The sequence below is a fragment of the Lathyrus oleraceus genome, chromosome 1 (genome assembly GCF_024323335.1).
Source record: "Lathyrus oleraceus cultivar Zhongwan6 chromosome 1, CAAS_Psat_ZW6_1.0, whole genome shotgun sequence".
Classification (NCBI taxonomy): Eukaryota; Viridiplantae; Streptophyta; class Magnoliopsida; order Fabales; family Fabaceae; genus Lathyrus; species Lathyrus oleraceus.
In genome coordinates, this window is record NC_066579.1 from 422,127,599 (window position 1) to 422,155,256 (window position 27,658).

Genomic DNA, 27,658 nt, shown 5'->3' on the forward strand with positions numbered 1-27,658 from the left:
AGTTTAAGTGAGAAGAAGAGACTCATGAGAAGCCTGTTTGACTTCAATGCTTAGAAAATAATCAAGGTCACTAAGGTGTTTGAGAGAAAATGCAATGTTTATCTTGGTGGTAATGTCTTGAAGCATAGTATTGGAACTACGAGGAAGTCCATTGATGAAATAAGTAAAGAGAAAAGGATCACATATACTTTCTTTAAGCTAAAGGTTGGGCAGGGCAACTTGAAGTCTTTCAAACATTTCCTAGGGGGTTGTTTGAGACCATATAGTGCTTTGTGTAACTTGCACACAAGTGAAGAGTTGGAGCTAATAAATCCTTAAGGTTGTTTCATGTAGACTTCCTCATTAGACAACCCATTTAGGGATGTGTTATTAACATCAATTTGTTGGATAGACCGGTGATGAGTGATTGCAATGGTAAGAATAACCATAAGTGTGACTGGTTGACCACTAGAGAGAATGTTTGTGTGAAGTCAAAGCAATGCCTTTAATGGAAACCTTTTGCAACCAATATAACCTTGAACCTGTTAATTGTCCCGTCAAGATTTTCCTTTATCCTAAAGATCCATTTGCAACCAATGACTCATTTATGAGAGGATAGAGAAACAAGAGACCAAGTTTTATTTTATATCAAGGCATCATACTCAACTTGCATTGCAGACATCCACTTCAAGTCAGCAAGGGCATGCTTAACATTTTTAGGTTCAGAGTAAGTAAGTAGTAGTATGGGCTCAAGTCTAGGTTGAGAGAAACCTGACTTGGCTCTAATTTGCATATGATGTGAGTTAACCAGTATGTCGAAGAAATGGAAATAACATTTTATGTTGAGAAAGAGACTGAGAGGAACTAAAGGATGGTATATCAATTTACTGGGACAAGCTAGAAGCTACCACACGAACCGAACCAAATGAAATAGGAGAGACCACTAAAACTGGAAGATTTGATGGTTGTAATTTCATCAGAGTGAAAAGACTCAATGGTGGAAGTAGATGGTGAAGCGGACTGTTGAGTGTCAGTATGAATAGAAGAGGAAGAAGGAATACATGTAGGGGAAAGACTAGAGTTGTGCTTAGGAAAAAGGTCAAGGTATGGGAACCCATACTCATTGGAGATGTATAACCTGCCATTTAAAGAGAGTCGATAATATCCTTTATGAGATGTAGAGTAACTAAGGAACAAACACTCTTAAGACCTAAAGTCAAGCTTATGAGCATTGTAAGGCCTAAAAAAAGAAAACAGACACAACAAAACACTCTTAACAATTTATAATCAAGCTTAAGCTTGAACAACAATGTACTTGAATTTTTTAAAGGTAGAGCGCTTCAGCCTTAGATTTAAGTATATAAATCCAAGTAAACTTGGAATAAGCATCTACAAAAAAGACATATAGTAATAAAACTTAAGATGGAGGAATTAGGAGAAGGACCCCACAAATCACTATAAACCAGTTCTAAAGATGTAGAGGGTGCGGTGTGTGAAGTAAAAGAGGGAAATCTATGAGCTTTGTCGATACAACAAGCTGAACAAAACAAGTTATTTTCCTTAAAATGAATGGGAATATTACAGTCTTGTAACAGTAAGTCTTAATCAATTCACACTAGGATGACCTAGTCTAAGATGCCATACACTTAGCCACTTATAGTCTACAGATGTAAAGTTAACACTAGGTACATTGCAGGAGAAGACATGAAAGAGGTCTCAGCAACAGGAGACATGGCTATAGAGGGAACTCATAGAGCCCATCTCTTGATAGTGTATACTCTGTCAGTTTTACATTCGTTTTGAATGCAAAAGGAAGGCATATAAAAAGAAACTGTAAAATCTAAAACACGAAGTCAAAATGCAGCATGTGTGAAGTACAAAATAACAGCATGAACTTTTTTGTCATAGTCAATAATGTCATCTTGATGGTAGGATTAAAAACTCCTGTCACAGACTATATTTCTAATGTTGGAACTGTACAAATCACAAACAAATATGAAGACCTGGTAGGTAGCTATCTCTTGAACATCAATGGAAAAAAAAAATCAACTATAAGGAGAGGAAGAAAGAATTTACACAAAAAATGAATTTACTTTTCATGATTGTCTTCATTAGAATCTATCTTAATTATGAGTGGGTGGTTAAGCTCTGATGCTTGTTCAGCAACAACTGGTAATTCTGGCGAGGATGATGTAACCCCATCGATGTCGATATCTTCGTTTTCGGCCAAGGCTTTATCCAAAGCAGACTTTGCAACTTTAGTAACACATATCATAAGAACCACTGCACATAACCCAAAACATCCCAACTTAGAGTACAGAACTTATTAACTAAAACATTAATTCAAAATGAAAAATATGAAAAACAATGTAACTTACCCGATACTACGAGACCGATAATGATAAATGCCTGCATCGACAAGAGAACGAAATCAGGCATAAGACAAACTACAGTGCCTCAAAGACATTAAGATAAGTAATTTATGACAGTATCTCATACCCAACGAGTCTTGGAGAATTCGCTCCAACCATGTGTTACATCCGAAAGATCTTTAAGAGTTGTTCCGACATATACAAGTGCCAGTGTTATTGGCTGCAATAAAAACAGTATCAAGCATTAACATACTGCAGTAAAAAAGATAGCTTTCAAAGGTTTCAAGATCATCGCTAAGCCTATGCATCTTTCGGCAAACAGCTAGCAAGAGAGTGATTGCTAGAAGAAATTCAATCAGGTCTAAACGACCTATAAATCGTAAAGCACAATGAAATTTATTAGGATAATTCCCAATATATAATTGCTCAAGGGAGAAGACGGTACCATCATTCCTAACCAGGAAGCCAGCATGTATTCCACAAGTGAAACAGGAGTCACCGACAAGAGATAATTTAACATGTTAAATGGTAGCAGTGGAACAAACCGAAGCAGTAATACAATCTGTAAGGACAAATAAGGAAATTTTGAATTAAAAAAATCAGATGACAAAGAAATACCACAGTAATAGACTTCTTAAGCAATGACAATAAAATCACAAAATAGACTCAATAATTTCACACTATTAATCAATTAGACGCCTACAAACCTTAAATCCAGATCTCCGTATCGCAGTTGCCACTGATTTAAATTGAGGATAATCCTTCAACCTAGAAACAACAAATGGTCTTCCAATCTGTACAATTTGACAATGATTTAAATAAGTAAACCTCACAGGATACAAATAACTATACCATTATATAGAATAACATGTATCATAATGAATTCCAACTGAAATGAAAACAAGATAGCAAAATCACGTGATGAAGAAAGGTCACCCTGTTGGAATCATCTAGCTACTCGGTGGAAAGTAGTGGACCAAAAACTTCGTATATTTTGACAAAAAACTTGTAAATGTAAAGCCTGAAAACTTACCGTTCTTCCGAGAAGAAATGCAGCTCCTGCACCAACAGTTGCACCAATAGAGTCGGCAACAAAGCCCACTGGAAGCCCAAAAAGATAACCACCACCAAGCTGAAAAGGGAGTATATTGTAACAAGTAAGGAGACTGATCTGACTTTGCTTTTACAAGCTTTCTTCTTATTCAACAGATTGTATGATAAAGTTGGAAATAAAAGCATGAAGCAAATAAAAGGTGAACTGAAAGTAACAATCACAGCTAAAAATTCATAACATGAAGAAAATCGCAACAAATCTATAAAGAAATGAATAAATGCAAGTCCTTGCACGGGAAATCATCTCCCTGATTACTTATTTTGCTCGCATCATTGATGCATGCTTCCTTTATCCCGAGTTACAAACTGAAGAGAGATATCAAAGCTCAACCAGTAAAGAGAATGATTGACTTTATAGAACTTAGTTAATACTAGGAAGGGTAGATGTGTCCATTCATGTTGTCCAGCGACCATCCTCTGCAGTAGAACTACTCATCGATTCCCGCTCTGTTATCATTATTATTCAACCAGCAGCATACTTTATTGGAACAGATAAAGCACATTTAGCATCTGAATCCTAACTGGCATTGAGTTCCATGTGATAAGAACCAGACATTTAAAACAAGTACGTTTTTGGATCAATTGATGATTTAGAAATACCAGTGATGCATTTCCAGACCGATAAGTGTTATCATCAGTCATACTTGTTTATTTTTCTTTTTTTTTGTTGACAATTTTAGGGGCCCAAAGAAGGCTGTGAGGGGCCAGAGGACACGGACAGGGAATAACAGGGGCAGCGAGCAGGTCGACGATTCCCACCCTTACCTTGGACGGGTGCCAGATCTCAGCAACAAGATGTTAGACCTCTTAGTAGTATAACATTATGAGAGGCGGCCTAGAGGTTCAAATGGAATGATCTGAACCAATTACAGTTATTATGTTATTAGCCAGTAGGTAAGTTTTAAACAGTTATTGAATAAATAGAGAATTATTTATTTGCGATTGGATAGTATTGACTATTGAGTCGTTATGGGATTGGATGTTAGACCTCTTAGTTTATGTGTCATATCCTAATTTGTAGCATTGTAAGAACTCTTAGTATGTTCTGTGATAACAGTCCAGAGATTGTTATAAATAAATTGTTGTGTTTACTAATTTTATCATTATAGATACCAGTTTCTGACATATGAATCATGATAACCCGTGATGAATTCAATTTTTGAATATAAAAATGCATAAAGATGATACAATTATCTAACAATCCTAAGCAAAAGTTGCAAGCAGATATATTGCTAGTATTTGAGTGAAGAATATCATTTCACAAAAAATAAACAACTTTTGCAAGAAATGCCAAGTTAACACAATAGCTCTTAGTTCTTACAGTAAGAACTGAAGCTGGAACTGCCAGGACAGTCAATGGAATGTAAGCAACAGCCCTGAAAATCGTCAAAAAAATATCGAGTTATGAATTGTGCCAACTGATACATGTAACCTACAATTAAGATTTAAGACAAACATGTTACACTCCTGCTATATTTTTTGCAAAAAAAAAATCTACGAAAGAGACTTCCAAATATGGTACAATACTATCAAGCATCAACACCTATGACAAAGGGACTTCATCCAATGTTGTAAATTGCGGATCGCAGAAAATAGCAATTTGTTCAAATTCCGCTTTGCTAGAGAGCCAGAGCACCACAACAGTAACTATTCGAAGACACAATGTACTAAAATAGCGAATAGCAGAACAATAGAAACTTGTTCCAATCAAATTCCGCTACACTCTAGCAGTTTAGCGCCGCTCCAACCGCTATTTGACAAAAACAATATGATCTAAGGAACACTCAACTCAACATTCATAGAAATCAATAACTCTAATTCATGCATACAGCAACATCTCAGGCCTTTCACTAGTAAGTCCAAAGGGTAATGAAGTTCTTCTAAAACTTGTAAACTTATTTAATAAGAGACAGCTTCCAAATTAGGCTTAGCAGAAAAGAATAGCTCCAAATTGAAGATTGAACCATTACACTTATCAATAGAAATAAGATATAACATGAAAAACAAATAAGTCAAACCTAAATGATGTTAACTATAACAATCTTTATGTTATAGCCAGGAAAAACAATATCAAAGCTCTAGCAACAGATATTTCAACTAAGCTAATAAGCTCCTTCACAACAAAATATTTCCTTTTAACAACTAACAACTCCATCATTTGCAATTATATAAAATTACACAGATTCAAACAATATGTCACAACTATGAGACCCAAAAAATCCCATAAAAAATGAAAACTAACTTACAAAACAAGTGGACCCCATCGGCCAAGATCACGATCAACCCATATTAAGAAGTCCTTCATCATCTGCATAACAAAAACATGAAATCCAATTAAGGGCAATCGACAAGCCTCAAAATCAATAATAAGATAGAACAATTGAACCTAAAAAATTGAAAAGACCCAGAAGCGAAATCGAAGACAGGGTGTAAGAAAAAAGAAACCTTCTCAATAGGAAGAGTGAAACACGCCGCAATAACAGCAGCAAGAAGGAGAAGAAGAAGTGTGATCCTGAAGGCAGAAGCCCAGGAAAAAACCATGGTGATTCTACGACGCCAAGGTCTACAGTCCTCGTGGTCGTCGTTCAAATCAAGGGAAGGTTGCTTCAACGAAGAACGAGCCCTCAAGCCTCCAAGATTTGCCAGGTTTGAGATTTTCTATAAATATTAATTTTCTTAAAGGTAGTGTTTTTGTTTATCGATTCTAGGTTTTATGCCATGAAATTGATTTGGGTGTTTTATGGATTTGAAATGTTTGATGGGAACAGAGTTTCAGAGAAGAAGAAGAAGAGGATGGGATTGTAATTTCATTACGCGTTGTTTCCACTCTAACATGTGCCTTCAACCGACATACTTGGAATGGATATTGGATTTTGATTGAGATAGCATTAATGACTCTAACAAAAATGCAAACTTAGATATTAATGTATTAAGTAATCACAAAAACACATAATTAAAGTTAATTGTGAATAATTTCAAGTTAACTTCGAATAATATTAATTTTTTAGTTTTATTTGTATTCAATTATTTTCAGTTTTGTAGAGTGGAACAATTTTCTCATTACCATATTAATCGAGGATGAGAGAATTATTCAAATTAAAATAAAATAATTATTTTGAGTATTATATTGAATAATAAAAATAAAATGGAAAATAGGGTTTAGTGGGAGTGGGAGGAAAATTGGGGTGAAGTGTTAGAGAAGTTTTTCACTATGGAACATTGAATATGGTGAGACTTCTTTCTTTTAGAGCAACACATTTGTGAGAGACACATCACATATTCACCCAAAATCTTAAGGTGATAGGTGATGGATTCTCTCACTTATAACTACTCAAGTCTCCATATTTTCAATCAATGTAGGACTATTACTCATATTACTCACGTTTGATACATTCTCAACACTCATCCTCAAGTGTGAGTCCACAATGTTCCCCCTCAAGTGGAATCTCTTCTTACTTACACAAACTACTATATCGCATGAAACATTTTCTTAATCACCACTCTGACGTCGTTTACACTCTTCAACGAAACGTTTCTTACTCACCACCTTTGTGGCTCCTTTGACTTTTCGATACAAGTAAGTCGATCTCGTTCTCGAACCAGACTTTAATACCATTTATTAGGGGAGTTTCTCACTAGGGAGCATTAAACATTGTAAGAGTTCTTCTTTTTATAGCAACACCTTTATGAGAGACACGCCATATATTCACCCAAAACCTTAAGGTGATAGATAGGTGGGTGGATTCTCTCACTTAATGTTCCTCAAGTGTGAGTCCACAATGCTCCCCCTCAAGTGGAATCTCTTCTTACTTACACAAACTACTATATCGCATGAAACGTTTTCTTAATCACCACTCTGGCGTCGTTTACACTCTTCAACGAAACGTTTCTTACTAACCACCTTTGTGGCTCCTTTGACTTTTCGATTGACAAGCGCAATAAATATATGACAGATTTATATTCCTATATTCTGAATTAAGCAAACTGATAAATACAATCGTGAATTAAGCAAACACGATTTACAAACGCAATTTAACGACAAAGCGACGAAAACGGCAATTAATGGTTAGGAATGCAATCATACGAATTTAATCAAAACCATTCCACAAAATACAGATTAAGCAAATGAAATTTCATAGAATAGAATTGAAAGAGAACGAAATTAAATTGATAGAATAAAAACCTCAAAGCCTTGGAAATTCGATTACAGCAGATTGACTCTAGGAGATTAGTTTCTCTTCATGATCGTACAAAAGCAAAAGTTATCGTGTATTTGCTACAGTACCGCGGCTTCCCTTTTAAACAGAATAAGGGTTTCACTAATAATTCAAACTGGGCCGGAAAACCTAAATTCGGCCCAACAAATGGCCCAAAAGAAAATATTTTCTAAAGTACGAAACTCCAACGAATTAATTGAGATGTATGCACTCCGAATCAGCTTTTGGCTTCAATATAAAAGTTGTAGATCTTTTTCTTAGCTTTCCATCGGTTAGTAGCATGCCTCGATCCGATACTCCTAGCTCAAGATATGATTTTTCTCGCAAAAGTTGTTAATGCTGAAAATTAAATACGAAAATTAAATAAGTGCAAAAATAAAATAAATTATGAAAACACATTAAAATATAAAAATAATCAAAGCAAACCGAAGAAATACTTAAGTACAAACATGGAAGAACGTGCATCAAAATGCACTGATCAAATTCCCCCACACTTGAACTTTTGCACTCCGAGCAAAATGAAAAACAAAACAAAACACAGACACATCAACGGTTACTCATTCTAGGCTACAAGTCATTTTCAGTTAAGTTTGCTTCGATAGGTACTAATCTTGCACACTAAGGACATTGTAAGAACACTAATCCACAGTTATGCAGACATAAACCTCCTGAATACACAAATCAACTCGAATCATGTTATTATATTAAAGCCTAACTTACTCATCCTTCTTTGGCTCTTTTTCATTCAGGCGCAATCACATTAAGCCCGTTATCTCCACACACTCATAGCAAGGCGACCGGATAGTGACTCTGATCCTTTTTGCACGGGATTCTAGTACTTACGTGACATAACCCTTTGCTTACTCAGTTGTAGTTGCGGGGGATCGGACCGTAATCCTCCCTACCAAGTTCAGCACCAGAAACCACTGAACCAACTCACAACGAGTCTTATTTTCATTTTTTTTATAGTTCTACATCCGTTGGGTTAAGTGACCGGGTGAGGGTCACCAAACTTAGAAGGTGCATTCCCTTTTCTTTCTCTTTTTCTTTTCTTTTTCGGAACACTCACTTATATTCATCGGCTTCCCTGCGTAGAGTGTGTGTGAGATAGTGCTGACTACTGAAATAAACTACTCAAGAGCTGTCAGAGGATGAGAATGTAAGGCTAAAACATAATAAAAATTCAACTCAATTTCCATATGCAGGAGACTTACGGTGTTAAAACAATACCGATCTTGTGAATTTTTCCCAAGTCTCCGCAAACTCGACTCAAAGTAACCTATAGCCTAAAACTTTCAAGAAGATGCATTTTTTTATTTTTTTTTAATGACTAAAAACAAAGAAAAATAAAACAAAGAAAACAAACAAATAAATGGTTCCCTCCCCCACACTTAAAACATACATTGTCCTCAATGAAAGAGCATAAATATAAAATAAGAGTGAGAGAAAGGAAAGAACACACCCGAGGAGTCAAGGCGGATAAGTGATTGCATAAGAAGCCTTTCCCAAAGAGATCTCTTCTACAGTCTCTTCTTCCAAAGTCGGGTTCTCATGGAGTAGCTTTGGGGAGTGTCCATTGACCTTGAAATTTTGATTAATGCATTTGTCTTGTATTCCAGGATCAAAGAAGTATCTTTGATAAGTAAAAGTGTTGAATGGACACGTAAAAGTGATCTCATTTTTTACAACATCAAGAATTAAAGGATTATGGAGCTGCCTCACTACTTTTGTTTCATCTTTAAGTGAGATCCTATGCATACATATGGATGAGCTAATATCACGAGTGCCAGCCAAGGTCCATCCAATTCCCTTCTTATATTTCTGATTAAGTTGAAGCTTTGATGAATAATATGAATCCTCGGGAAGTGGTTTAGGCTCTAAAGAATGTGGTTGTTCAATGCATGGTATGTTTGGGGCAGCCGGAATGTCAAGAGCTTCATCCAAATAAACAACTTCGTTTATACTATCACCCTGCAAGGCAGCATCAATCTCAGCACAAACAACACAAAGGTTAGTGTTAGTACAATCATCACATGAATAAACATCATCAAACTCAGATAGAGATGGAAAATCAAGTGAAAATAATTCAGAAAAGGTGTCATCAACCAACTCAGAGATCAATTCAATATGAAAAATAGAATTCTCCTCCAAGGGATGTTTCATGGCATCGAAAATGTTAAATTTTGCGACAATGTCACCAAATTCCATGGACATGGTTCCATCGTCGACATCAATTTTTGTTTTCGCCGTTTTCATGAACGGTCTGCCTAAAATGATGGGCGATCTGCTTGAATTTGTTTCTCCATTCATGTCCAGAATGTAGAAATCTGCAGGAAAAATCAAGTCATTAACTTGAACAAGCACATCTTCCACTACTCCAATAGGGCGAGCATTACTTCTGTTCGCTAGTTGAATGATTAAACTTGTATGCTGTAAAGGACCAAGATCAAGGTTATTATAAACAGAAGTAGGCATAACATTAATGCCTGCTCCCAAATCAAGCATGCAATTGTCGAATTTACTATCTCCAATGGTACATGGAATATAAAAAGTTCCTGGATCCTTGCACTTTTGGGGTATAGCCTGATTGAGGGATGAAACAGTAGCTTTTTCAGGTGAATGTTTAGGCTGGAAAAGGGCTGAAATGTTTCGTCCCAAATTTACTCTCTCATTGCCCTTCAACCTTTTCTTACTTGTGCACAAGTCTTTTAGAAATTTTGCATACTTTGGAACCTGCTTAATAACATCAAGTAGCGGAATGTTTACCGTAACCTTTCGGAAAACATCCAGTCTCTCTCTTTCTTTGTCTCCCTCCTCAATTCTTTTATTTTTCAGAACTCTATGTGGGAAGGGGACTGGTGGCCCATACTCCTTTTCTTTAATTTTTTCAGTTTCGACCACAATAGAAGAAGGAGAAGAAAGTTCAGCTGGGTGAGGCTCAGAAGGAGAAAGTTCAGAAGTTACCTCAATGATTTTTTTATTTTTTTCAGGGGTTGGTTTTGTAGCTTTTCCAGATTTCAAAGAAATTGCGCTCACATTAGCATTAGGACCATTCGGATTGACAACTGTATGGGCTGGAAGTTGGTTCGAACCTTGAGCTTGCATGTTATTTATTTGAGTAGCAAGTTGTCCCATCTGTGTGTTCAAGGTCTGAATGCTAGCATCGGTCCTTTGTTGGAACTGGAGGTTGTTCACGGCCATTTGCTTAACAAGATCCTCCAAGGATGGTCCAGAAGGTGCAGGGGCAGCCACTTGAGGTGAGTTCTGTTGTTGGCTGGTTTGCGGGTTTCCATATCGAAGGTTGGGATGGTTCCTCCAATTGGGATGGTATTTGTTGGTGGACATGTCAGGAGTGTTGTTGTACCTGTTTTGATTGTAAAGGTTGGCTGCATAAGCTTATGGCAGCTCAGTAATGGACTCGTCTCTCAGAATAGGACAAGTATCGGTCGGGTGCTCAGGAGAAGTACAAATGCCACACTAAGTTGTTGTTTGAGGTTTTGCTACTGCCAGTTGTTTGACTAAGGCAGTGAGTTCGTCAATTCTGGTCTCTAAAGCTTTGTTGGAAGAAACTTGAATTTGACTCACGCCTTTGCTTTGCACAGAATTGTCTCTAGTGGTGAACTGTTGAGAATTAAGAGACATATTTTCAATAAGGGCTTTGGCAGCAGCTGGAGTTTTATCGACTAATGCTCCACCACTAGCAGCATCAAGAATGTTCCTGTCCATCGGTAACAACCCCTCATAAAAGTATTGGATGAGGAGTTGCTCAGTGATCTGGTGTTGAGGGCAGCTAGATACCAAGTGCTTGAATCTCTCCCAATACTCGGTCAGTGACTCATTGCCTTGTCTAATACCACAAATCTCCTTTCTTATTGAGGCAGCTATGGAGGCAGGAAAATATCTTTCCAAGAACACTTTTTTCAGGGTTGTCCAACTTACAATTGAGTTTGGCTCGAGATAATAAATCCAATCCTTTGTTGCACCCTGCAATGAAAAAGGAAAAGCTCGAAGTTTGATGTGATCTTCGGTGATCCCTTCAGGCTTCAATGGTGTAGAACACACCACCTGGAACTCTTTCAAATGCTTGTGTGGATCTTCACCTGCAAGACCATTAAACTTTGGCAACAAGTGTATCAAACCAGATTTTAGTTCAAAAGGAGTGTCAGCTTCAGGATATTCAATACACATGTCATTATAATTCACATCAGGGACAGCTAACTGCCTTAAAGTTCTTTGGTCAACCATAGTCAAAAACAAACACAATGAAGGAAAATGATTAAAATAAATTTAGAAAAATAAACTAACACCGAAATTAATCTAATGACGTCAATTAAAAATTTTGAGAATTTTTTCGGAATTTTCTAAAACTATCAAAACAGAAAAAAAAATCATAAAAAATAGAAAAATAAGGAATTCCAGTTTTTTAAGGCGGCATGAGGTTTTTCATGTGTCTCAGTTGAGGAGGTACATTCATGATCCGTCGCATGTAGTCCAAATAGATGATGTACAGGTGAGAGATAACCTGACTGTTGAAACATCACCTATGAGGATCGAGGATCGAGAGTTGAAGCAGTTGCGGGGTAAAGAGATTGCCTTGGTGAAGGTAGCTTGGGGAGGACCAGCAGGTGGCAATGTGACTTGGGAACTTGAGAGCCAGATGAAGGAGTCTTATCCGGAGTTGTTCGTTTGAGGTATGTTTTCGAGGACGAAAACTCTTTTAGTGGGGGAGAGTTGTAACACCCCAATTAAAATAAGATAATTATTTAATTTAAATTAATATTTTTATTTATTAATTTAATTGAATAATTGGAAGTTTGGATTATTATTATTATTTTGGAATAATAATTATTGGGTTATTATTTTATTGGAATAAAATAAGTTGGAATTTAAAAAAATCCCATTTTTGGTAAAAAGGTTATTTTCATGTGAAAAGGGAAAAGAGGCAGAAAGGGCAAAAAGCCAGAGAACGAAGGTTGAAGGAAGGAAAAGCTTGGAGCTCGGAGACTGCCGGATTAACTCAGGTAAGGGGGGTTTATCATCGACTAACGGGTATTATGGGATGATATGTACTGGGTAGTAATAAACCATTGTTTTACCTCTGATTAGATTGATGTATGCTGAAAATCTGTGAAATTTTGGGATGAACGAAATTGGGATTTTTAATCGAAGGAATTCGTAGAAATTATATGTAGTGATGTTAGAATTTGTGAAATCGAATAGGGGATGATTCGGGTTAGATGATATGAGTAATATTGTGTGAAATTTGGACTGTGGAAGGGTGAACTGGATAGATCTCGTAGCAGAGAAAGCCATTGCAGATCTGAGAGTTCTGGTTTCTGGTCATACGCGTATGGCACTAGGCAATACGCGTATGAGATGGCTGGTACGCGTATGGAGGAGGCCTTACGCGTATGGGTGAAAAAGATGATATTTTGAACGTAAATTGGTCTCTGTTGGTACGCGTAATGGGAGATTGTTACGCGTAGCATACGCGTATGAGACAGGTAATACGCGTATGAGTTGAGCGAGGCAATGCGCAATACGCGTATGAGAGTGGGCAATACGCGTATGGATTTGGTCAGGCGTGGGCAATACGCGTATGGGCATAGGCAATACGCGTATGGGCAGATTTGTGATTTTCCTGAACAGTGGTCGTGCAGTTTTGGTTGTTTAGGCTGAGTGATGTAACTTAGCTGATGTATGATGTTGTAGGGATCATTTCCCGTTGTTTTGAATAGTATGGGTATTAGTAGAGCATGCCAATACTATGTTTGATTATGTGGCATGATATGATATGCTTTTGTTGATGATATATGACGGTATACATGATGATGTGAATGTATGCATTGGTGAATAGACTATTTTATGGCTTAGAGTGTGAGCATGTGTCTATTCTTAAATTGTTGTTGATGTTGCATTGCTAGATGATTAGCATGCATATGTGGCCTTTATGGTGGTAGCTAATTCCCATGGTGAGGAATTAGTGAGTAAATCATTTTGATTGTTGTTGTTGATGTTTGCATGCTAGGTGATTAGCGTGCATAGCATGGCCCATTTGGGGTGGTAGCTAATTCCCATGGTGAGGAATTAGTGAGTGAGTCACTATGTCTCAAATGAGTGGGACTAGTGAGCTTGGTAGCCGTGCCTGGATTTGGACGGTGAGGTTGAACTATATGTTCACAACATAGTCGGTACCGCATGCATAGAGTCTCATTGCATAATGAATGTATGGCCTATAATATGAATGGATGTATTCCAGTATTATATGCGTGTTGTGTGTTGTGTTGTTAATGTTGAATATGGTTGAGATTTTATCGTTGAGTATGATGTTTGAACGGATATTGCCGTTGCTGAGTGCGTAGTCTGATTAGGGTGAATTAATGTGTTATTTGCTTAGCATTACATGTTGTTCTATAATGCTTATTATATTGATTGAGGAACTCACCCTTACAACTATTTTTTAGGTAACGAGCAGTGAGTTGAGTAGAAGCTAGTGCTATGAAGTCTAGTGTCGTCCTTAGTGGGTCATGCTCTGGTAGATGTAACATCGGGAGGGGATGTTTGACTATGTTTTAATTTAGTTGTTGATCAACTTTACATGTAATGTAGTACATGATTTGAATGCCGATATTTTGTATCCGCTGCGAATTATGCAAGAGAGTCTTATTTTGATCAAATAAATGAGCATGACAGGATATTTTGATGATTATTGTGAAATGATTGTGTGGCACCCTTCGGGGCATAATTACTCTGATTGATATGTTATTATTTTTAATTAAATATTTTGGGGTATTTAGAAGGGTGTTACATTAGTGGTATCAGAGCATAGTCGGTCGAGTCGAGTCGTAATTATTCTGTTTCCCCTGTACGGGATAGGTGTTGTGTAACCCTATCAGTACTTATTGTTTTAACTTGTTGGGTTTTCAGAATAGAGATGGCTGGAAGAGGTAGAGATGATGTTGCGATTGCTGAGGCTCTGGGTATGCTAGCTGGAGTACTTGGAGGGAATCCGAATGTGGTGGGAATGGGAGCTGCTCGTCAACTGAGTGAGTTCCAGAAGAACAATCCTCCAATGTTCAAGGGAGCATACGATCCAGATGGTGCTCAGAAGTGGTTGAAGGAGATTGAGAGAATCTTCCGAGTGACCGAGTGCGCCGATAACCAGAAGGTCAGGTTCGGTACGCATATGCTGTCAGAGGAAGCTGATGATTGGTGGGTTGCTACCCGCACTGAGTTGGAAACTGCTGGGAATGCTGAGATTACTTGGGCAGTGTTCAGAGAGAGATTTCTGAGGAAGTACTTTCCAGAGGATGTCAGAGGAAAGAAAGAAATAGAATTCTTGGAATTGAAGCAGGGTAACCGGTCTGTTACTGAGTATGCTGCTAAGTTCACAGAACTGTCAAAGTATTATACTCCCTATAGTGAGGCTACTGGGGAATTCTCCAAATGTGTGAAGTTTGAGAACGGGTTGCGTCCCGAGATCAAGCAGGCGATTGGATATCAGCGGATCAGGGTGTTTTCTGATTTAGTTGACTGTTGCAGGATTTTTGAACAGGATTCCAAGGCTAGAGCAGAGAGCTATCAGCAAAGGGTTGATAGGAAAGGTAAGAACCAGATTGATCGTGGGAAACCGTATGCAGCTGGCAAGGGTTTCCAGAGACAGAGTGGGATGAAGAGGCCTAGTGGGGGAGATTCTAGTGCTCCTGCTAAGTGTTACAGATGTGGTCAGGCTGGACATCGTATCCATGAGTGTACCAGTAATGAGAAGAAGTGTTTCAAATGTGGAAAAGGTGGTCATTTGGCTGCAGACTGCCGGTTGAAGACTGTGACTTGCTTCAACTGTGGAGAGGTGGGTCATATCAGTCCACAGTGTCCTAAGCCAAAGAAAGAGAATCAGTCAGGAGGCAAGGTTTTTGCTTTATCAGGTTCTGAGACTTTTGCAGATGATCGCTTGATCCGAGGTACGTGTTATATTAATGGCTTTCCTCTTGTAGCTATTATTGACACAGGTGCGACTCATTCTTTTATATCTTTGGATTGTGCGGTGAAACTTAAGTTAGAGATATCTGAGATGTTGGGTAGTATGGTGATTGATACTCCTGCGAAGGGTTCAGTGACTACTACTTCAGTTTGTTTAAGTTGCCCTTTGAGTATTTTTGGTAGGGATTTTGGGATAGACCTTGTGTGTCTTCCACTAGTGCAGATTGATGTTATTCTGGGTATGAACTGGTTGGTGTTTAACCGAGTTTCTATCAACTGTTTTGATAAGACTGTGATATTTCCTGAGATTGAGGAAGGAGAGAGTTTGTTTCTATCAGCCAGGCAGGTGAATGAGGAAGTAGCAGATGGGGCAGAGTTGTTTATGCTGTTAGCGACTTTGGAGGCTAAAGATAAACTGGTGATTGGCGATCTAGCAGTGGTGTGTGATTTTCCTGATGTGTTTCCTGAAGAAGTGAATGAATTACCACCAGAACATGAAGTTGAGTTCTCGATTGATTTGGTACCTGGTACTAGACCAATATCGATGGCTCCGTACCGTATGTCTGCTGTTGAGTTAGCTGAATTGAAAAGTCAGTTGGAAGATTTGTTGGATAAGAAATTTATTCGTCCGAGTGTGTCACCGTGGGGTGCTCCAGTGTTATTGGTTAAGAAGAAAGAAGGTACTATGAGGTTGTGTGTGGACTACAGGCAACTGAATAAAGTGACGATCAAGAATCGGTATCCTTTACCGAGGATTGATGATTTAATGGATCAATTGGTTGGTGCTAGTGTGTTCAGCAAGATAGATTTGAGATCTGGGTATCATCAGATACGTGTGAAAACTGAAGATATTCAGAAGACTGCTTTCAGAACAAGGTATGGACATTATGAGTATTCTGTAATGCCTTTTGGTGTGACTAATGCGCCTGGAGTGTTTATGGAGTATATGAATAGGATTTTCCATCCGTACCTAGACAAGTTTGTGGTAGTGTTTATTGATGACATTTTGGTGTATTCGAAATCTGAAGAAGAGCATGCTGAGCATTTGAGAGTGGTTTTGGGAGTTCTACGAGAAAAGAAGTTATTTGCTAAACTGTCTAAGTGTGAATTTTGGTTAGAAGAAGTTAGTTTTCTTGGTCATGTAATTTCAAGAGGTGGTGTTGCTGTTGATCCTTCTAAGATAGAAGCGGTGTCTAAGTGGGAAGCTCCGAAGTCAGTTTCTGAGATAAGGAGTTTTCTTGGACTTGCAGGTTATTATAGAAAATTCATTGAGGGATTTTCCAAGTTGGCGTTACCGTTGACAATGTTGACTAGAAAGGGGCAAGCTTTTGTTTGGGATTCAAAATGTGAAGAAGGTTTCCAAGAGTTAAAGAAAAGGTTGACTACTGCTCCTATCCTGATATTACCGAGTTCGTCGGAACTATTCGAGGTTTATTGTGATGCTTCATTGTTGGGTTTAGGCGGTGTGTTGATGCAGAATAAGCAGGTTATAGCTTATGCTTCGAGACAACTAAGGGTTCATGAGAGGAACTATCCGACACATGATTTAGAGTTGGCAGCCGTGGTATTTGTTCTGAAGTTATGGAGGCATTACTTGTACGGGTCAAGATTTGAAGTTTTCAGTGACCATAAGAGTTTAAAGTATTTGTTTGATCAGAAAGAGCTGAATATGAGACAGAGGAGATGGTTAGAATTTCTGAAGGATTATGATTTTGGTTTGAATTACCATCCGGGTAAAGCAAATGTAGTGGCTGATGCATTGAGTCGGAAATCATTGCATATGTCTATGTTAATGGTTAAGGAATTGGATTTAATTGAGCAGTTTAGAGACTTGAGTTTGGTGTGTGAGAGTACTCACAATAGTGTTAAATTGGGAATGTTGAAGTTAACGAGTGGGATTCTGGATGAGATCAGAGAGGGTCAGAAATCCGATGTGCTTTTGGTTGATAAGTTGACTCTAGTGAATCAAGGTCAAGGTGGTGAATTCAGAGTTGATGAGAATGGTGTTTTGAGATTTGGTAATCGGGTGTGTATTCCGGATGTTACTGAGCTTAAGAAGAGTATTCTTGAAGAAGGACATCGTAGTGGTTTGAGTATTCATCCTGGAGCTACGAAGATGTATCATGATTTGAAGAAGTTATTTTGGTGGCCGGGAATGAAGAGAGAAATTGCGAGTTTTGTTTATTCCTGTTTGACTTGTCAGAAGTCAAAGATTGAGCATCAGAAGCCGTCTGGGCTAATGCAACCGTTGGCTATTCCAGAGTGGAAGTGGGATAGTATCAGTATGGATTTTGTTTCTGGGTTACCGAGGACAAGTAAGAATTTTGAAGCTATTTGGGTGATTGTGGATAGATTGACAAAATCGGCTCATTTCATTCCGATCAGAATGGATTATCCGTTAGAGAGATTGGCTGAGTTGTATATTGAGAAGATTGTAAGTTTGCATGGTATTCCGTCGAGTATTGTTTCGGACAGAGATCCTAGATTTACATCGAAGTTTTGCGAAGGGTTGCAGAGAGCTTTGGGAACTAAGCTGAGATTGAGTTCTGCATATCATCCGCAGACTGATGGTCAGACTGAGAGGACGATTCAGTCACTAGAGGATCTTTTGAGAGCTTGTGTTTTGGAAAAAGGAGGTACTTGGGATTGTTATTTACCTTTGATTGAGTTTACCTACAACAATAGTTTTCATTCGAGCATTGGTATGGCACCGTTTGAAGCTTTGTATGGTAGGAGATGTCGGACGCCTTTATGTTGGTATGAGTCCGGTGAGAGTGTTGTGGTTGGACCGGAGATTGTTCAACAAACTACGGACAAGATTAAGATGATTCAGGAGAAGATGAGAATTGCTCAGAGTCGTCAGAAGAGTTATCATGACAAGAGGAGGAAGTCACTTGAGTTCCAAAAGGGAGATCATGTGTTCCTTCGTGTTACTCCGATAACTGGTGTTGGTCGAGCCTTGAAGTCGAAGAAGTTGACACCTCGATTTATTGGTCCTTATCAGATTTTGGAGAGGATAGGAGAGGTAGCCTATCGTATCGCTTTACCGCCGTCGCTTGCGAATTTGCATGAGGTTTTTCATGTGTCTCAGTTGAGGAGGTACATTCATGATCCGTCGCATGTAGTCCAAATAGATGATGTACAGGTGAGAGATAACCTGACTGTTGAAACATCACCTATGAGGATCGAGGATCGAGAGTTGAAGCAGTTGCGGGGTAAAGAGATTGCCTTGGTGAAGGTAGCTTGGGGAGGACCAGCAGGTGGCAATGTGACTTGGGAACTTGAGAGCCAGATGAAGGAGTCTTATCCGGAGTTGTTCGTTTGAGGTATGTTTTCGAGGACGAAAACTCTTTTAGTGGGGGAGAGTTGTAACACCCCAATTAAAATAAGATAATTATTTAATTTAAATTAATATTTTTATTTATTAATTTAATTGAATAATTGGAAGTTTGGATTATTATTATTATTTTGGAATAATAATTATTGGGTTATTATTTTATTGGAATAAAATAAGTTGGAATTTAGAAAAATCCCATTTTTGGTAAAAAGGTTATTTTCACGTGAAAAGGGAAAAGAGGCAGAAAGGGCAAAAAGCCAGAGAACGAAGGTTGAAGGAAGGAAAAGCTTGGAGCTTGGAGACTGCCGGATTAACTCAGGTAAGGGGGGTTTATCATCGACTAACGGGTATTATGGGATGATATGTACTGGGTAGTAATAAACCATTGTTTTACCTCTGATTAGATTGATGTATGCTGAAAATCTGTGAAATTTTGGGATGAACGAAATTGGGATTTTTAATCGAAGGAATTCGTAGAAATTATATGTAGTGATGTTAGGATTTGTGAAATCGAATAGGGGATGATTCGGGTTAGATGATATGAGTAATATTGTGTGAAATTTGGACTGTGGAAGGGTGAACTGGATAGATCTCGTAGCAGAGAAAGCCATTGCAGATCTGAGAGTTCTGGTTTCTGGTCATACGCGTATGGCACTAGGCAATACGCGTATGAGATGGCTGGTACGCGTATGGAGGAGGCCTTACGCGTATGGGTGAAAAAGATGATATTTTGAACGTAAATTGGTCTCTGTTGGTACGCGTAATGGGAGATTGTTACGCGTAGCATACGCGTATGAGACAGGTAATACGCGTATGAGTTGAGCGAGGCAATGCGCAATACGCGTATGAGAGTGGGCAATACGCGTATGGATTTGGTCAGGCGTGGGCAATACGCGTATGGGCATAGGCAATACGCGTATGGGCAGATTTGTGATTTTCCTGAACAGTGGTCGTGCAGTTTTGGTTGTTTAGGCTGAGTGATGTAACTTAGCTGATGTATGATGTTGTAGGGATCATTTCCCGTTGTTTTGAATAGTATAGGTATTAGTAGAGCGTGCCAATACTATGTTTGATTATGTGGCATGATATGATATGCTTTTGTTGATGATATATGACGGTATACATGATGATGTGAATGTATGCATTGGTGAATAGACTATTTTATGGCTTAGAGTGTGAGCATGTGTCTATTCTTAAATTGTTGTTGATGTTGCATTGCTAGATGATTAGCATGCATATGTGGCCTTTATGGTGGTAGCTAATTCCCATGGTGAGGAATTAGTGAGTAAATCATTTTGATTGTTGTTGTTGATGTTTGCATGCTAGGTGATTAGCGTGCATAGCATGGCCCATTTGGGGTGGTAGCTAATTCCCATGGTGAGGAATTAGTGAGTGAGTCACTATGTCTCAAATGAGTGGGACTAGTGAGCTTGGTAGCCGTGCCTGGATTTGGACGGTGAGGTTGAACTATATGTTCACAACATAGTCGGTACCGCATGCATAGAGTCTCATTGCATAATGAATGTATGGCCTATAATATGAATGGATGTATTCCAGTATTATATGCGTGTTGTGTGTTGTGTTGTTAATGTTGAATATGGTTGAGATTTTATCGTTGAGTATGATGTTTGAACGGATATTGCCGTTGCTGAGTGCGTAGTCTGATTAGGGTGAATTAATGTGTTATTTGCTTAGCATTACATGTTGTTCTATAATGCTTATTATATTGATTGAGGAACTCACCCTTACAACTATTTTTCAGGTAACGAGCAGTGAGTTGAGTAGAAGCTAGTGCTATGAAGTCTAGTGTCGTCCTTAGTGGGTCATGCTCTGGTAGATGTAACATCGGGAGGGGATGTTTGACTATGTTTTAATTTAGTTGTTGATCAACTTTACATGTAATGTAGTACATGATTTGAATGCCGATATTTTGTATCCGCTGCGAATTATGCAAGAGAGTCTTATTTTGATCAAATAAATGAGCATGACAGGATATTTTGATGATTGCTGTGAAATGATTGTGTGGCACCCTTCGGGGCATAATTACTCTGATTGATATGTTATTATTTTTAATTAAATATTTTGGGGTATTTAGAAGGGTGTTACACTCAACATGAAGAAAGTAACTGGAAATTTTAGGTTAAATAAATAGATAAAGTGTTGGGACTTTGACACAGTACGTGAAAAAGGTGGAAAAAAGGAAGATCGTGAGATTTTGGAGAAGTATGGGCAAAAGACTTTGAACGATCGCAAGAAGGAGAGAGAGGTCGATCTCAAGGGAAAGAAAAATCAGCGTACTACAATTTCGAGGTAAGGGGAGAAACTCTTTACATAGAGGTGTTTAGGCAGTAGGGTAGTAAGGGATCATAACCCTCTTATCTCTTTTCTTGTAAATTTTTGTATTTGTGATTGTTGTTTGTGTGTTTGTGGGGAAAAGGTTGTCTTAAACCCTTATGTCATGTTCTTGAATACCTTGTATAAGGTTATTAATTATTTACTTTTGGAATTTTTGTCTTGTTTGTGTTTATATCCTTTATATTTGTGGCCAAAGGCATGGTTGTCAAACTCGCAAGTAGACTCGTACGAGTTTACGAGCCTAGGGAGCAAACACGGATAGACTCGTACATAGAATCGTTTTTTGATAAACTCGAGTAGACTCAGGTAGACTCACACAAACTCGTATAGACTCACGAGTCTATGACAAGTTTATGAGTCTATGACAAGTTTATGAGTCTATGAATTTTTTTAAATATTGTTATTTTTTATTTTAAAAAACCCAAAAAAGCCCAAATTCCCCAAATATTTTATTTTGTTTTTAAATAAAAAACATTTTTTTGCTTGTACGAAAATTAGAAGTCTCTCTCATAGTCTCTTGTTTTAGCAACATTTCTTTCTCCCTTCATTGACGGCGTGTATTCATTTTATCTCTTGCTTCGTTCGCGTTTGCTGTCGTAAATCAATCTTTTGTTGTAAGTATTTTCTTATATGTTTTATTTGGGTGTTCATGTTTATCTTGTATATTATGTAAACGTGATGCACCATTGGTTAATTAGGTGATTTAGGTCCACTGACTCCGATCTCCATTTATCAATTTCACATGAATAAATTGTTTAGAAAACTTTTGATACATGGACGAAAACGTTTTTGTATGTTTTGAAAATACATTGCTACAACTTTGACAAGATTGTGATTAACGTTATGACAAAATGCATTCTCGTAGTTTTGAAATAATGAAAACATGCTAGAGGTTTTAGTAATTAACTAATTATTCATGATAATAATTATAAGGAACGTGCATACCAAGTGTTATAAAAAGATGGGTGACTGAATGACGTTGATGATACTGAAATAAAAGCACCTCAATTCAGAATTAGTTTTGACATAAGGATAAAAGAGTTTGAGCAGAGGCATAATTTTAAATTGCGGTTGCATATATTGTGATTGCAATCATTGCAGTTGTTCTGATGCGCATTGTAGTTGTTGCATTGTGAATTTTGATTAAGAAGAATTTGAAACACACTGTTAAATCAGTCCGACTTCCAAAGACATTTTTTCAAGTTTGAAACATATCGTTGATTGATAAGAATTTGAAACATATTGTTGATTGATAAGAATTTGAAACATACTCCAGCGAAATTTGTTCTGACGTGTATTATAGTCATTGCGCTGTGAGTTTTGATTGAGAAGAATTTGAAACATAACCCTAGAGCTAAAGGGACTAGAAAAAATTATGTTGGAAGTCGGACTGATATTAGATAGCAACATGAGATTGATGTTCTTGGAAACGGTAAAAAGGTTAAATGCAAATACTGCTCCAAGATTGTTAGTGGAAGAATATTTAAATTCAAACGCCACTTAGTTGGTAACATAGATGGTGTTGGACCTTGTGCTTTTGTGCCTGATGATGTTAGATATTTGTTTATGAAGATTGTTGCTAAATCATATCAATTGGCTTCCAAAAAAAGACAATGGATGGACATTAAGAGCGATGTTTGTGAGGTGGAATCTCAAGAGATATAATTTCTACATCTCAAAAGAAAAGGAAGTTTGTTACTAGTTCTTCTACTGGAATTCAAAAAAGAATTAACTAAATGGTGAAAAAATACTTGAAAGAAAAAGTTGATGAAAAGGTAGCAAGGTTTTTTATACAAGTGTAATTCCTTTCATATGTATTAAAAATGAAGAGTTTGAAAAAATGTGTGAGATGATTGGAAAGTATGGAATTGGTTATAAACCTCATTTCTATCATAATATAAGAGAAGCACTTTTGGATAAAATTATGAAGGATACTGATGTTATGCTTGAGGATTATAAAAAGGAGTGGAAGAAAACTGATTGTTCAATTATGTATGATGGATGAACTAATAAGAAAAGGCAATCGATTCACCATTTTTTAGTGAATAGTCCAAAGGGGGGTGGTTTTCCTATATTCATTAAATACTTCTGGTATTTCAAAAACTATTGACAAAGTTTTTAAGATGTTAGAGAGGAGAATATGATTTAGGTTGTTACTGACAATACCGCAAATTACAAAGCATCGAGTGAAATGTTGATGCAAACACGGAAGAATTTATATTTGACTCCATGGGCTGCTCATTATATTGATTTGATTTTGGAGGATTTTGAGAAAAATATGAAAGTTCATCAAGTTACTATAAAAAAAAGATAAATCACTATATATATATATATATATATATATATATATATATATATATATATATATATATATATATATATAGAGAGAGAGAGAGAGAGAGAGAGAGAGAGAGAGAGAGAGAGAGAAAAATGCTCATAAGCATGTTGAAGAAATATATTAAAGGAAAAGATTTGATCAGACCTGGTATTATGAGATTTGTCATAACTTATTTAACACTTTCTTGTTTGAATGATAATAAATGAGCTTCGATGAGTTTGTTCACCTCTGAAGAATGGAATTCAAACAGGTTTGGATCTACAAAAGAGGGGAAATAAGTCACATTTATGACTTTAGATAGGGGTTTTTGGGGAAACACTTTCATATGCTTGAAGACAGTTTATCCTCTCACGGAGGTCCTCAAATTGGTAGACTCTGAAGAAAATCCCTCCATGGGTTTCTTATATGCAAAGACGGATTCAGTCAAAGAGAGGATAAAAACAAATTCAACAATGTTAAGAAAAGCTAAACCTTCTTACTTTTAATTTCTTCAATGTTTTAATTAATTTTTTGTTGTTTGTAATATAGAATTTTTGGTATTTTTAGATATGCACCTATTTTGAAAATCATTGATGAACTTTGGGATAACCAAATTCGTAGGCCCTAACATGCCACATCATATCATCTTAATCCTCAGTTCCAATATGAATATAATTTTAAAGAATAGGATGCCGAAGTTAAAAATAGGTTGCTCAGTTGTTTAAATAGGATGGTAAATGATGTTGTTGAGCGCAACAAAATTCTTAAGCAAATGATTGACTTTCATTATACTAGAAGCATGTTTGGTTGTGAAGCTACAAAGAACTCTTGGAAGGATATGTTACCTCTTGAATGGTGGAATTTCTATAGATATGTGTCTCCATAATTAAAGAGGTTTGCAATTCGTGTTTTAAACTTAACTTGCAGCTCCTCTAGTTGTGAACGAAATTAGAGTTCCTTTGAAATGGTAATGAATTATTATTTGTTTGTTTATATACTTTATTTTAAATTTTTTAGAAATATTGTGTTGAATTATTATTTGATTTGTAGGTTCATACAAAGAGAAGAAATATGTTGCATCAAAAAAAGATTAATAACTTGGTTTATGTCATGTATAATTTGAAGTTGAAAAATAGAAAAGGAAAAGAAAAAAGTGTTGTTCTTTCATTTTAAGATATTCATTCAGATGATGAATGGATAATTGAAGATTCTCATGAAAGAAATGTGCAAACATAAGTTAAAGTTGAGAAAGATGGTGTTATTATTAACAATGTTGTGGAAACTGATATTGTTGTTACTAATGTTGTGCAAAGTGGTGGTGGTGGCAATGTTGAATTAGGTGGAAGTATAACTTCAAGCAATCTAAATTTGGCTAATGATGAAGATGGTATTTCATCTAAGCCAGAGTTTGATGATGATGCTCAAGATACCAATGAAGATGATGGTGATGATATTGGTGGTGGTGATTGTAAAGACAAAGTGTCATACAACATACAATATCAAGTTTCGATGATGACAAAAGACCATCATGCACGTCTACGAACAAATGCAACACATTACCCACCATATCCTTTTTCACGTTATCCTAAAGCTACTATAATCATCAAAAACATATAGACAAAGTGCGATCATGACCAAATACATGAAAATCACTAATCACAGTTTTTTTTGCAGATTTGAAGGCTTTGAGTCGACCATAGGGGTCAGCTCAAAGCTCACGGGTCGGCGCAAAGGCTCTGCCCAAACTGGAGGGAGTCAGCACAAAAACCCCTTGCGTCGACGCATAGGGTCGACGCTTAACTCACGGGTCAGCGCAAAAATCCCTGCGTCGACGCATGCAGTCGGCGCGTGCCCCACGGGTCAGCGCACGCCGACCCTATGGTCGACCGTTCGCGCGCAAACTCAGCTTTCTGAGTTATTTCAAAGTTTAAATTTCTGTTATGTTTGTTTGGTTTTGTCTGTTACTATAAATAGAAGTCAAAACACTTCTATTAACTAACATTTGCTATTTTTGAGTACAAGTGTTCAAGGAAACAAGAAAGAGTGAAATAGTTGTCAAAGATTCATCATCTTCATCTTCAACAGTCCACAATACATCAACTGCACACAATAACTTTTGATGCGCTTTGTGATAGTTTGAAGGTGATAAGGTTCGAGGTAGCGATTGAAGAATCGGGTTCGAGTTGAAGTCTTGACAGGTTCTTTCTTGAATAAAACCATTAGGGTTTTATCCTCCAATACCGGTTTGCGTTTGGGGGTTTTTGGACGGGTTGCTTCATTATCTTTCAGCTGAGCGAAGGTAACTGATAAGAGAAAGTCTTCATCAGTTTAGTAGTGGAGTCGGTGTTTGAGTAGTGAAGAATCCGGGTTTGATTCGTTCGTGTTCGTGATCAGCCGGGCCAAGGGGTTGAAGAACGGAAGGTTCATCAACGAGTGGCAGGAAACGGAGGTCAAACATCAACAATCAAAGGTCTTGATTCATCTTGAATCAAGGGGCAAGGAGAAGAAGTATCATTCAACATATTGCAAATTCTGTTGTTTACATACTTTGCACTCCTTGTAAAAACGATTAAATCTCACAGGTGATATCTAATTAATCATCTCAATTCTACTTTTAGAATTGAGGGCAGACGTACCCCGAAGCGAGGACGGCGGGGGAACTGCCTCATCAAATCTCTGTCTCCTTTAATTTTCAGCATAATCTGTTTTTCTGCTTAAAATTTAAGTGATTTTAGTTTAAGCAATTTTAGCCAAACATTGATATAAGCTGAGTAAGTGTTTAAAAAATGCTGTTGAAATACCAAGTACAATAACATACTGTACTAGGATAAATTGATTCACTTACTCAACTCAAATATCACTTGGAGTGTTTGTGCACACCAAGTGTTTGTAAAATTGCCTAAGCCAAAGTTGCCTTAAGTTTGCATTGTGTTTCAATTTGGTATTTTGGTTCATTGGAACTAGGCTTGCAAATAAGTGAACTCTATCATTGATTGTGCATCTTGTGTAGTGAAGTGTATCTCTTTTAATCCAATATCCATTAGCTTGACGCATATCCGGTTTTCCAATAACGGTTCGTTTTTAGACAAATTTTCCTCGGCCGCTTCCGCACCTAAAAACATTTTTAAAACCAATTTTTCTTTTAAATTGGTAGCGCCGACTAAAGTTTTTAATTGGGATCTATTCAACCCCCCCTTTTAGATCCGTGCCATAGTCTAACAAGTGGTATCAGGAGCTCCGGTTCACTCCGTGCTTCAAAAATACAACGTTGATAGAAAATGGCTAACGAACCTAAAGGGGCTTACAATAGAGCTCCCGTTTTCAATGGTGAAAATTATAGTTATTGGAAAGACTGTATGCGGGTGCACATAAATTCCATAGATAGAAAAATATGGAATGTTATTCTCAATGGTCCAATTGAAATAACCATGACCAATGAGAATAATGAAATATTGCCTAAGCCTGAAGCACAATGGACCGATGATGATGAAAAGAAATACAACTATGATTGGAAAGCCAAAAACATCTTAATCTCCTCATTAGGGGTAGACGAATACTATCGTGTATCCCATTGTCCTACTGCTAAGGCCATGTGGGATTCACTTCAAATTGCCCATGAGGGGACGAACGATGTTAAATTGGCTAGAATCAATACACTAACGCAAGAGTTTGATCTCTTTTTCATGGAGCAAGGGGAAACCATTGCCGACATGCAAAAGAGATTCACTCATCTAATCAATCGATTACATTCACTAGGTAAACCTATTTCCAATGATGTTGCTACTAATAAAATCTTAAGATGTCTTAACAGGGAATGGCAGCCGAAAGTGACCGCCATCAAAGAGGCAAACGATCTTACCATATTGGACTTAACAACATTGTTCGGCAAACTACAAGAGCACGAACAAGTTCTATTAAGCTTGGAACAACATGAAAGGAAAGATAAGAAAGACAAAGCCAAGGTGAGCGAAAAGAAATCAATTGCTCT

The 27,658-nt window shown here is 37.3% G+C and overlaps 1 protein-coding gene across 1 annotated transcript; it reads right to left on the reverse strand.

Moving 5' to 3' along the window:
• Nucleotides 1-1,849: 1,849 nt before the first annotated feature.
• Nucleotides 1,850-6,364, reverse strand: LOC127078592 (uncharacterized). Its single transcript, XM_051019036.1, has 9 exons — nt 5,910-6,364; nt 5,711-5,772; nt 4,786-4,840; nt 3,385-3,483; nt 3,059-3,145; nt 2,797-2,913; nt 2,479-2,571; nt 2,358-2,388; nt 1,850-2,262 (listed from the first exon to the last, which is right to left on the reverse strand). The coding sequence occupies exons 1-9, from the start codon at nt 6,003-6,005 to the stop codon at nt 2,069-2,071; spliced, it is 834 nt and encodes a 277-aa protein (XP_050874993.1). The 5' UTR covers nt 6,006-6,364; the 3' UTR covers nt 1,850-2,068.
• Nucleotides 6,365-27,658: the final 21,294 nt, after the last annotated feature.

What these genes read in the sequence shown, in the direction of transcription:
- LOC127078592 (XM_051019036.1), bottom strand. Translation starts at nt 6,005, where the DNA reads ATGGTTTTTTCCTGGGCTTCTGCCTTCAGGATCACACTTCTTCTTCTC. An exon ending in TCACTCTTCCTATTGAGAAG is followed by an intron (nt 5,773 to 5,909) that starts GTTTCTTTTTTC and finishes TTTGTTATGCAG; the next exon opens with ATGATGAAGGACTTCTTAAT. An exon ending in CGATGGGGTCCACTTGTTTT is followed by an intron (nt 4,841 to 5,710) that starts GTAAGTTAGTTT and finishes GACGATTTTCAG; the next exon opens with GGCTGTTGCTTACATTCCAT.